We start from the raw sequence: 12,521 nt of genomic DNA, 5'->3' as shown, positions 1-12,521 counted from the left end.
AAAAAAAAAAAAAAAAAAAAAAAAAAAAAAAAAAAAAAAAAAAAAAAAAAAAAAAAAAAAAAAAAAAAAAAAAAAAAAAAAAAAAAAAAAAAAAAACAAACAAGCAATTCATGAAACTACAAACCTTGTGCTAAAAAACATTTAAATTTCATAAACTAGAATTACACTTGGAAACTATTTGAGTTTTGCAACCCTTCGTGTCTTAGTGCATTCATTTCATAAATTAAAAGAGAGGAGAGTACCAAGGAGTATACATTGCTGAAAAGAACATACACAAGGGACATGAGAAATTCCCACAGTTACAAAAATGACTCCCAACTGGCTGAAATGTGAACAAGATCTTAATGACAAAATGATTGAGAGACAGAACACCAGTGGTGCTTTCTCTTTGAAGACCCCTCTGGTTTCTCTCATTCCACATCTTCCACAAAGATGCCACAATGGTACGACTACTGGAAGGGAGTTTCAAAAATCAACTAGAAAAGAGCCTCATCAACTCTATTAAAAAAACGCCAAATCAAGCCAAACAACGTCAAATTCTTGGGCCAAATTGTGCTAGCCAACAAACAAGAGAAGAAAAGAATTTGGTTTTCCTCATTCATTCTGCACAACACACCAATTGGGGGATAAGAAGCAATTTGGCCATCTCATTTGGAGCAAACCCCTTTATTAAGTTTCCCTAGGACGAGAACCCGTAAGGGAAATCTTCACTTTTTTTGGCAGCTTAGCTTTCCAGATGGCTTTAGTCATCACAATATCAACAGGGCACTATCATCACTCAAAAGTGGGCTAAAGACCTAAGAAACAGCCATCATTTTGGAGAGGCCATGACTTAGAGGCTCCTTCATGAAACGGCCTACTTTGCTCTTACACATTTTTGTAATGTCATGGATCCAAGAGCTTCCTCATCAGTCATATTTTTTCCAAAAGGCATAAAAGCCAATCTCTTGAAGACTCAGACCAACACAGATAAACCAAACTTTCTTTTGTAGTTATTATATTATAGATCCTTGGGAAAGAGAATATGAGAGCTCTATCATCAATCCATGGGTCTTCCCAAAACCAGTCAACAATTAAAATGAAAAGGAAAAGTGATAATGGGTCACCTTGGCGAAGGCCCATAGACATTGTAATCTTTCCCCCGAGGCCTCCCATGATGATAGAGTAATTGGTGGATAAATACAACCACAAATTTGCATTTTCAGCATAGCCCAAAACTTTTGACATGAAGATCTATCTAGAAAACCCCTATATTGTCTCAATGGCTAGCATGACAACTTTTTCAATAACAAACGCCTTGCATTTGGTTGAAAAGATGAAATTTCCAAAAGCAGAAGTGATAAAACTAACAAAAGACCTAGCCTTGGAATCATAAAATGGTCTTGCAAATGGATACACTCCCAGAGAACAATCAGTTACAGGAGAAGGCACAAAAAACTGATGAAGATGGACTAATCCACCTAGAAGAACGAACGAAGCAAAACAGAATTCCTATTTATTTTTCTGTGCCTTAAAAACTTTTAATAGTTTAACTAAAATGAAAAGTACAAAAGATTATTGGTCTATCAACTAGCCAAGAAAGAACCATGATGGAATAGTCAATTAACTCTTTATTCCCTTTCTTTCTTTCTTTTTTCATCACATGCATTAGTTAGGGACAGAGAGATACGGTCGCATCTGCTAGACTTGATCCATAGTATTAATGCCATCCAAAGTTAGAGCCACAAGAAGATATTGCAGTTAAATAACTTTATAAGAACAGTGTACTGATTAAATAGGTCCCCGCTGAAATTCTAGAAAATGGATTTTACTGGAATGAGACCAGAATCTTCCGAAGTCCCCAAGATTTTATACCTTAAACCAGTTGGTATTTTCCCATAAATTTTTTTCTGCAACAGGTGATCCCAATCATTAAAATGTTTTCCAGGATTCAAAGCCTCGTCACCTCCAAGGTTTCAATTTTGAATTATGGATAAGTCCTGTACTACCATCCATATTGTCCAAAGAGGAAACAGATTTATCAGTGGAACTTCATATTGCACAGATGCCTCCGAGATTTTGATTCGAAAAGCACCACCCAAGTGAAAGTTTAGAGAAATCGAGAACTAAATTTCTGAGTTCAACAATTAAAAGCCTAGAGCTACATGAACTATTATACTAGAAAGGACCAATAAACCAATCAGAATAGCCACTCCAGAATTATTTTCACAATAAGTTTATGCCAAAGAGAATGACCTTGTTTAATGAACCTTCAAACCCATTTGGCTAACGAAACACATTCTTATTTCAACTTAAAAAGTGCTGGAAACTCTTCAGTATTAGTGTATGGCTTCGCTTCAAGTTAGCCACTTCAATCCTAAGTTGCTTAGCATTTATCCTTCAGTACTTCATTCATATATACAAGGAGAAGGCTTTCCTGTATCAGATGCTAAACACAATAGTATCAGCAATAAAAAATGGCATACAAATGAAAAGTAACTCCATCTAATGTTTATTTGACGAACACTAATTCCAAATTCACAATCAATTTTAAGATATTAAACTAGGTCTTCAGAAACTGAACTCCAAGAAACAGAATTGATTGTATCAATAAAATTTCATTTACTTATGGCGAAGTTAGAATAGAAAGTAAAGTTTAATCAAAGAGAGATTCCAGTGAAGAAAAACCTGTAAGTAAATAAAGTAGGTAATGGACATTCTTTTATAATAGTCTTGAGATCTTGTTGAGGATTGAAAATCTTCAAACTATCTAATCGTATCTCAACAAGATCAGCACCACTAGTGTTTGCCTTGTGTGTATCAGCAATCATCAAATGAGGTGAATCAGCCATTATGGGGACACATACTAGTGATGAATTTCTCCTTATTTCTTCGCTTCCCAAGTCCGAGAGGGCAGTTGATGAATCGAGCTGGAAAAGGAAGAAGCATAATCAAACAGCAAAAAAACAAGAAGCATAATCAAACAGCAAAATAACAACACATACTAGTGATGAATTTCTGTTCGTTTCCTTTCCGTCCATGACCGATAGAGCAGTCGATAAATCAAGCTGGAAAAAGGGACCAAAGATTGAAAGAAGATCCTTACAAATGCAGATAAGTAGGTATAAGCATAATCAAACTGCCTTGAAACAACCCCATTTAAGAAAATACAGAAAAAATGCGATCTAAGAAATGGGGTATGCTCAAAATCAAAGAAATTGGGGAAAATTAAGATGGAACTAATAAATTAGAGTGCATAGGCATACAGTGCGAAAAAAGAGAAGTAAAAAAGTCAGAACAAACCAGAAAAAGGTTGTTAAGAGTATTTGTGCCGCTCTGGGAAGCGCAGTGCGGGAGAAAGAAAGGTAGATGAAGAGCAACAGGCGCCGGTGTGTTGAAGAAGATGGGTGGGTCTAATTTGCCAGATGGCGAACTATGATTGGTCATATTTGGAATCTTTGTACTCTTTGTGTTGCTGCTGTTTCTTTTCCAAATGCGCCTCTCCTTTTTTGAAAAGTCTATGTTAACTTGTGTGTTTTACAATTATGCCCTTCCTCTTGTACAGATAAATCAATAATATAAGAACGAATTTTTTTTAGTTGTTAATGGTATTTATTAAAAACTCAAAATAAACCATATAAAATAAAATAAAATGGTAAAAAAATTAGAAAAAATAGTCCAAATCAACCCTAAGGGACGGTCCCATTTTGTGATGAGAGGTCAAACGTGTTGGATGATGAAAGTCCACTTCGACTAATTTAGGGAATGTTCATGGTTTATAATCAAATAATACTCTCTCCATTCATATATGCACTTTTGGAGAAGCTAAAAGCAAAGTCACGAGAGGTTATGCTCAAAGTGAACAATATCATACCATTGTAGAAAGTCGTGTTCATCTAACATGGTATCAGAGTCAACCCTCCTCGAAGGCATAGTAAAAAATGACTAAGACTCCAAAGGAGTCGAGTCTCGATTAAGGGGAGACGTACTTTGTTCGAGGGGAGGTGTTGGATGATGAAAGTCCCACTCAGTTTTGGTAAAGGAATCAAGTTGAAATGAGTTTTGTAAGAATCGACACACGTGTGAAGAGAGAGGGAGAAGTGTTGGATGACGAAAGTCTCACATCAGCTTTGGTAAAGGAATCAAGTTGAAATGAGTTTTGTAAGAATCGACGCACGTGCGAGGAGAGAGACATGTGTCAAATGTTGAATGGAAAAATGCAACAGGCAACCGCGTTACCACGTGTTGGAGTGATGAGTGGAGAAGTGTGGGCCGCTGAAGAGTGAACGTGTCTCAACACCTAGTAAATCTAGAAATCCTCACTCCCATGAAGAATCAAACATGTGCCGTCGGGCTCGAGTTGACCAACTAAAAGGCACCACATGTCGCATAGCTATTGGAGAGAAATAATATAGTATAATGAATATAACATGTATACATAACATTACATATAAGCATCACATAATAAGTTCTCACCTATATAAATTTACTTCTAAACTATACTTCTAATGTTCAATTCCCACCTATATAAATTCACATGACGTATACATGACATATTAATATTTTAGCTTAACACAGTTATTTCTAACGTAAGTCCTAAAACTAAGTAAACTTGAGTAAATAGGAATCCGAAATGCTTTAAATAATAAAGTTCAAAATTGCTTCACAAGGATCGAAAACCTAGAAAACTATATATTATTTACATACTGAGCCGCTTAAGACAGCTATATATTATGTATATATTGAGCTGCTTAAGACGAGAAGCTGGGCCGTCAAGCCATCAAGCCGAACCGACAGAGCGCGGCGTCGGTAACATGTTGAGTCTGAGTCCAGATGAGGCGTCACATGCCAGGTGGATTGGGTATAGGTGGCGCGTGTGGTGTTGGAATGGGTATACCATTTTTCCTTCTCTAATCTTGGAGCGTAAACCGTTGAAATAAAGTGATATTGAGGGTTTTAAGGAGACGCTATGGTTTGTTATTGCCGAAATTTTTGGCAGTGTTTTTATATAGACCTTGGAGACACAATCCAAGGTCTATATAAGCCAAATTCTTCATGAAAAGAAAATCACATTACACACACCAAACAAGGGTTGCTTGCAAAAACATGGTCTCGGGCGCATCAACTCTCCTTCCGCAACTCATCCTCCTCTTTCTTTTCATTCTCCTCGTCACAATTCCAAGTAACCAATGTTATGAATATTTAGCTTTGAATTATGGTTTACCATAGTTATTATATTTAGCTTTAAAACTTCTGTATGTATGATGTTTTAGGGTCTCTGGGTGGACGGAGTTTGCTTGAAAAGACAAGGCAGGGCGAGGAGGATCAGCTCGTCATAAGCCATGGAGGAGCATTGGAAAACGCCGATGGGTTCCTGGCGATGGATTATACTCCACCCAAGGCAAACCGTCCAGTCCATAATTAGCAAAACTATTAAGTGAAAATTTAAATATTTTGGATTATTACATGTGTGGAGGGAGGGTTGTAATATGCTTTTTAAATGAAATCATATTTTCTATCACTATATAGCTTTAATATTTATTTCTCTTTCTCTTCATATTTGAAGACATAATTTGGAAATAGGAAATGAAAGTACACGATTTGGATATATGTTGTTTTATATATATACAAAATTAGGTTAAAACATAGAAAATGCCCTTAAATTCCTACTTTTGTTTTTAATACCTAGACTTTATAAACTTTAAAGTAAAATTTCGTGGTCGTCGGTAAGACTGAAAACTCCGGCGAACGCTGGAGTTTTCGTTTGCACATGACCCACGAATCACGCCCGACATTGGGGTCATCACAAAAACCAAACCCACCTTCAACCATCTCCAAAACGAGAAAGATTGAGAGAAATGCAAACTGAACCGTAGAAGTAGGTGAAACTTTATTGAAACTCTTTACTTCTAAATTATTGATTCTTAGATTTGAGCATACTACACTTCATAACTATTTATGCATCTTGTAAAAAAAATTGTGAAAAAAATTTGCTTTTGAGAGAAGCTGTGCCTTAATAGGACATCTTAGGATTAATGAAGTTTATAAGATGTTGCATAAACACTCTTTTGGTCGAAGACGAAGCATGATGTTCATAAGTTTTGTAGCAAATGTTTTAAACGCAAAGAAGCTAAAATGTTTTAAACGCAAAGAAGCTAAATTTAGATCATAACCAAACATCTATAAAGGTTAGGTTAGTGCATAGGGTAAAAATTGTATTTTTGTTGTGGTAGATAGATTTATTAAAATGATTCATTTTATTGCATTATGCAACCAAATGGATCATGCAAAACTATAGGGACCTCTTGCATTTTGTGTGTACATATATATCGGCCAATCCCAACAGAAGTAGATATTGTCCTCTTTGGGCTTTCCCTTTCGGGCTTCCCCTCGAGGCTTTAAAATGCGTTACTGGTGGAAGGTTTTCACACCCTTATATAAATGGTGTTTTGTTCTCCTCCTCAACTAATGTGAGACATCACATCATTTCTATGCACGTGATGATGATGACATCACAATTCGAGAATAAAGTGTTATGGAGATAGATGCGTGAACGAGGGAGGTCGTTGAGGGTTTTAAGAGAACGTTATGGTTAGTTATTGGTAACATTTTTTGAAAACTTCTTTCCTTTTTTTACTTTAACTTTACATATAGAAACCAAACACCTGCAACACACAATAGAATACTAATTTAAACCCAACACAATTATAACAATTATCATTGGTTTTTTCTTTTTTTATATACATGGAGACAATCCAAGCTCTATATAAGCCAAATTCTTCATAAAAGGAAAGTCAACTTACACAGAGCAAACAAGGGTTGCCCTTCTTTTTATATATATATGCATGGAGACACAATCCAAGCTCTATATAACCCAAATTCTTCATAAAAATAAAATCAAATTACACCGAGCAAAGACGAGTTGCCTGCAAAATCATGGTTTCAAAGGCATCAACACTCTCATGCGTTCGCCTCCTTCGGCTATTGTCCCTCGTCTTTCTTTTCATTTTCCTCATCACAACTCCAGGTAAACCCATGTTAAGATTGAATTACGGTTTATCATAGGTATCATATTTTTTAAAACTTTGCTATGCATGGTGTTTTAGAGTCTTTGGATGAACGAAGTTTGCTTGAAAAGACGAGGCATAGCGAGGAGGATCAGCTTGCCATAAGTCATGGAGGAGCTTTGGAAAACGCCAATGACTTGGGGGCGATGGATTATACTCCAGCTGGGCCAAGCCCTCCCGTCCATAATAACCCAAACTAATAAGTGAAAATTTAAATATTTTGTAATTTGGATACACAGAAATTATGTATGTATATATATATACGTATGTATGTATGTGGATGGAAGGAGGGTTGTAGTATGCTTTTGATATTCTTAGATAAGTCACTATTACGTTGAGTAATTTTACCTAACACCACTAAGAGAACAGTCACCATGCACTGGCCTAACTAGCAAGCGTTTTTCAACTTGTTGTTCTATTTGTTGTAGCCCACATGGTTTCTTTTAGTATTTGTATGTCTTAGTTTGTGGTCAAGTCAGAGGGTACGTATACGAAGTCGTCTAGTGGATTATGTGCGCATGCGTAAACCATATGTAGAGAAGTACTATACATCTAATCCAACCTGAAAAAAAAAAAAAAGCAAGTAGAGTCTAAGAAAGAGTTATGAAAAGTAGGTCATACCTTAAATCATGTTGCATGTGATTATATTTTGCCGACTTCAATTGGTTTTTTGCACTTAGATCATAGTCCTTAAAAAGAATCTCATAACATTGGCCATTGGCATGTCTTTCCTTCAACTCAAACCGACATTTACTCCTATTTCTGTCGGTTGTCTTCTTCTTCTATTCATTAATGCTTTTGTTTCATCTTCATGTCATTAATTATAGTATTAATAAATTGTTTAAATTAATTTGAAGCAGTGAAAAACTTTTGACCCCTCAAAATTTACCTATAAAACTCACTTTTTACATGTTACCCCACCTTTCTTTTTCTAGAATCCACTGGTTTGCACAATTGAAGGCATTTACTATGTTGTTGTAATGTCTTTGTCCCCTTTGCCCTACCTTGCCTTTTTCTAGGCCTTACCTACCATACATCTCATTTTTGTTAGATTCGGTCCTTACTCATTTAGCTGTATTCAAGTCCACTAATAGCAGATATTGTCTTTTTTGAACTTTTTCTTTCGAGTTTCTTCTCAAAACTCATCTGCTAGAGAAAATTTTTCACATACTCGTAAAGAATGTTTCATTCTCCTCCCCAATTGACGTGAAATTTCGAAAGGGTTTAAAAATAAAATGTATAGTGTTTGGTTTATATATAGATTCGTGTTGTGCCCTAAGAAAATCCTAAAAGGTTGAAGTTGTTCCCTAGTTGTCTGTACCTGTCGATTCTTACAACACGATGAAACCTCCAATTCTGAAGATGAATGGTCACACTGTCTTTTTTCTTTTATTAGTTTTCTCGAAAGCCAAATAATAATAAATAAATAAAAACACCACAACTTACAGAACAGTACAACCAAGTTGGAAGTAAGATTTTTCACCTTCAAAATTTTTAAAATGAGTATATGAAAAGAGAGATTTTCACACAATTATAAAATGATGGTACTAGTACCTTTCTCCAATCGATGTGGAACACCCACCAAATCCACCCCATTTGAAGTCCAGCATCTTTACTGACACATTGCCCGGTATCTGTCTCTAATCTCATTTGTAATAGTCCAAGTCAACCGCTAGCAAATATTGTTCTCTTAGAGATTTTTCTTTTCGAGCTTTGTCTCTTGATTTTTAAAACGATAGGAAGAGGTTTCGACACTCTTATATAAATTGTTTCGGTTCTGTTCTCTAACGGAATGGAACCTCATAATTTTGAACTCTAATAATGTATTAAATGTATTTTAAAAACCAAGAAAAATAAATAGATTTATGGGTAGATACGAAAATATCAATATTTTGTGAGAGAGAGAGAGAGTTGTACTGATTGGTTACTAATTGCCAAGAAAACATAGACATCTGAAAATGTATGATTGGAGGTACTGGCCATTTAAACCCAACATGATGATTATTATATATATTTTTTATGCATGGAGAAAAAATCCAAGTTCTATATAAGGCAAATTTTTTAGAAAAAGAAAGTAAATTGAAGTAGCAAAAAAGAAGGGTTCATAATTTCATACCGCAAAAACATGGTTTCGAAGGCATCGAAACTTTCATGCTATCGCCTCCTTCGACTATTGTCCCTCCTCTTTCTTTTCATTCTCCTCATCACAATTACAGGTAACCAATGTTAAGGATATTTAGTTTTGAATTATAGTTTAACATATATATCATATTTTTCTACTGCAACTAACATATCTTTACTTTAAAATTTCACTATGCATGGTGTTTTAGGCTCTTTGGGTGGACGGAGTTTGCTTGAAAAGATGAGGCATAACAAGGAGGATCTGCTCGACATAGGTCGTGGGGGAGGATTGGTAAACGCCGATGACTTGGTGACGATGGATTATACTCCAGCCACCAAAAACCGTCCAATCCATAATTGAAAATTTTAACATTTGGTATATATATATATATATATCTTCACTGTATTTTGGTTTATTACATGTGTGGAGGGAGGGTTGTAATATGCTTTTTAAATGATATGATATTTTCTATCATTATATAGCTTTAATATTTATCTCTCTTTCTCTTCTTATTTGAAGACATAATTTGGAAATAGGAAATGAAAGTACACGATTGATGTAATATATATATATATATATATATATATAATGATGTTGAATGTACAACGTCAACCAGATCAACCTTAGAGCCTTACAATTCTTGAGCTTTCACTGCTCCGTGGTCATGGTATCCGGCTTCACCCTGATAGGAGTTCACGAAGATCTTTCCAATACAGATAATTTTCAGTATGCATCTTCCAAAAATTAAAATAGGATCCGTCAAACTTCTCAATTCCAATCTTTGAACTTTCCATCTTCATAGATCATAGTGAATCTTGCATAGCTCTGATACTAGTTGTTAGGATCGCACAACAACACACATACTCGATCTAGATGAACACAAAAAATAGGAGAGAGAAAAATGCAATGAGGAATATTGACTAGAGGTTTATATTTATGACTTCAACGGTGTAATGTAAGAGAAACACAAAGAATTCAAGAAATACATTTTTAAAGCACTGACTTAAGGGTATATATATGGTTCAGTTTACTCTATATTTCTTTACTACATGTAGTCATTTTTTAGGAAGACCTCAAAGTATCAAGCGATTCTCTTACCTCCCATAAACCCTATCGAGGTTTGGAAGCTATTCACCAAGTTTTAGCCTTGTAGATCTTTTGGACCGTGAATCTCATCATGGAGTGAACCAACTTTCTATTTTCATACTTAGTAAGCTTGCATTGCCACAGTAGTGAACGTCTAATATCCTTAATCGAGGCACAATTTCATCATATCTTATTAGGACAATATCACAACTAGTCAGAATACATCTGTGTAAGGTTAATTGGCAACACTTCAACAAGAAAAATCATGCAGTAAACATATGAGACAGTGACCTCATGTGTCTACTAGCTACTAGGTCTATCCATGTGGTCCCTCTCCCCTTTTAAGGTGGGTTTATAGTATAACGAACCTGATTAGGGGACCCATGACTGTTTCCAAAAATGATACCGACACCTATCATAAGCTAAATTACTCATGTAGTCCCTCACCTCTCTAAAGGCGAGTTTACAGGTCACAACCTAGACTCTCAACCCATTTTTACACACAATAGTAGATCCTCAAATGAAAAACGCAAACAGAAGCCAAAACGAATGCAAGCCTACTACCCACATGCTCCACGCGCCCTCACGTGTAGTTGGGAGAATCTCTACGTGGGCCACCTCGTGTAGGGCCCACATACAAAGGTCCACGCGCAGGTAGGCAGGCAGTGCATTGTAGAGCCCAATTTTGAGCCCCAACGACATTGCACTCGTGGATAGCGCGTCCATATTGGGTCAAGTCACGGGTACTGAGTTTAGAGGATAAATAGGATATACTAGCATGCAAGTATGAACTACTTATATTTCTAAAAAGAATGCATGTTTAGGGCATTAGACTGAACTAAAATGATAAACATGATATATGTGTTACCTACAAATATTTGAAATGCTCCTAGAAAGAGATTTTAAAATTATATGGTATATAAGAAAGATTTCGCTACACCAAGAACTTTGATATGAGTCTAAGAATGGTACTTTTGGGTGATAGAACTCAATTTACGTAACTAACTACCGACAAGTTTCCAAAAGTAGAGTTATATCAGTTTTTTTTTTTTTAGTTAATTTTACTCGTACAAACCATTTTCTCATTAATGACTCATTTTATTCTAATGAGTAAGTAAGAAATAATCCATGGTGGTTCAACATGAAATGAAAAGAAAGTCAATTTGCATCAATCGAGTCTAATAGCACATTTAATCGAGTTATTTGATAGAATTTCATAACATTTATGCTGAACTATGATGTTGTAGCAAATCTGGAAACAAATTGCTGACTCTAAAGCAATACGAAAAACAAATTTTTCGAAGATGACATGAAAATTATAATCCAAATCAACAAACCATGTGGGTCATTGACTACCCAATTAGGAACATCCGAAGGGAACGTTTACTCCTTTTCAGCCCTAAATGGGAAGTAATGAAGAATGTATAAGAAAAAGTTTACCTAAAAAGAAAAGAGAGCCGCCAAAAGGGAAAAAAACGGAATAGACAGAAAAGGGAAGGAAAAGATGACCAAGAATGATAGATTAAGACAAAGAGGTGGACGTGAGAGCTTAAAGAAAGGGAACTTCCATTGAAGGACAACTTTTCTTATTCTACCAATTTTACATGATTGGTATGTGGGTTCCTCTTTTTATTCTTGAGTGGAGAGCTAAACTTTATAGAGGGCGAGAGAGTTTTATGTATTTTAAATATGTTGACGGTGTAATTTTAGTTTATTATAGAATTGTTATTAAAAATAAACATGTTTGTTTAGTCGATCACTTTACATCTATAGTTGTTCTCTTATCTGGAGAAGACAAGGAGCAATGAAATTCTTTTTAATACTCTAATTCTATTGCAAGATACTTGTGTTAGACGAACACGACTCTCCACAATGGTATGATATTGTCCACTTTGAGCATAAGCTCTCATGGCTTTGCTTTGGGCTTCCCAAGAGGCCTCATCCCAATGAAGAGTGTATTCTTAGATTATAAACCCATGACCATTCCCTAAATTAACCGATGTGGGACTTTAATCATCCAACAACTTGAAGGTAATAGAAGTGTTAGGAATAATTATTCTCTTAGATCCTTGTTAATAGAAGCTACAAAACAATTATGGAAGTAATCACCGTCCATAACACTTAGAAACTAGGCTTAGGAATATATTAAAAGGAACTAAAATCAATGTAAGATTCAATAACTTATCTATTTAATCTTTCTTAGCTGAATTTTCTTCATTATTTTTTTATTTTATCTTGCACCCTATTTTTTTTTTTTTTTTTTTTTT

The 12,521-nt window shown here is 35.3% G+C and overlaps 1 protein-coding gene and 1 long non-coding RNA gene across 3 annotated transcripts in view; one reads left to right on the top strand and one right to left on the bottom strand.

Moving 5' to 3' along the window:
* LOC111499937 (bifunctional 3-dehydroquinate dehydratase/shikimate dehydrogenase, chloroplastic-like) overlaps window positions 1-3,445 on the bottom strand; it is a 6,757-nt gene extending 3,312 nt beyond the window's left edge. Inside the window, exons 1-3 of one of the 2 annotated variants that reach the window (XM_023151667.1) lie at window positions 3,283-3,445; window positions 2,985-3,080; window positions 2,668-2,909 (exon numbers count right to left, since the gene is read on the bottom strand). In XM_023151667.1, the coding sequence (XP_023007435.1) occupies window positions 2,668-2,909; window positions 2,985-3,080; window positions 3,283-3,426 (482 nt within the window). In that variant the 5' untranslated portion in view covers window positions 3,427-3,445. The remainder of the gene's footprint in view (window positions 1-2,667; window positions 2,910-2,984; window positions 3,081-3,282) is intronic. The other variant, XM_023151668.1, reaches the window with a different exon arrangement.
* Window positions 3,446-6,841: 3,396 nt separating this feature from the next.
* On the top strand, window positions 6,842-7,272 carry LOC111499623. The gene is made up of 2 exons (XR_002720979.1): window positions 6,842-7,006; window positions 7,086-7,272. It is a non-coding gene; the product is annotated as an uncharacterized LOC111499623 (long non-coding RNA).
* The last annotated feature ends 5,249 nt before the right edge of the window (window positions 7,273-12,521 follow it).

This window comes from Cucurbita maxima, unplaced genomic scaffold (genome assembly GCF_002738345.1).
Source record: "Cucurbita maxima cultivar Rimu unplaced genomic scaffold, Cmax_1.0 Cma_Scf00027, whole genome shotgun sequence".
Lineage (NCBI taxonomy): Eukaryota > Viridiplantae > Streptophyta > Magnoliopsida > Cucurbitales > Cucurbitaceae > Cucurbita > Cucurbita maxima.
This window is presented reverse-complemented; position numbering and strand designations above follow the sequence as displayed.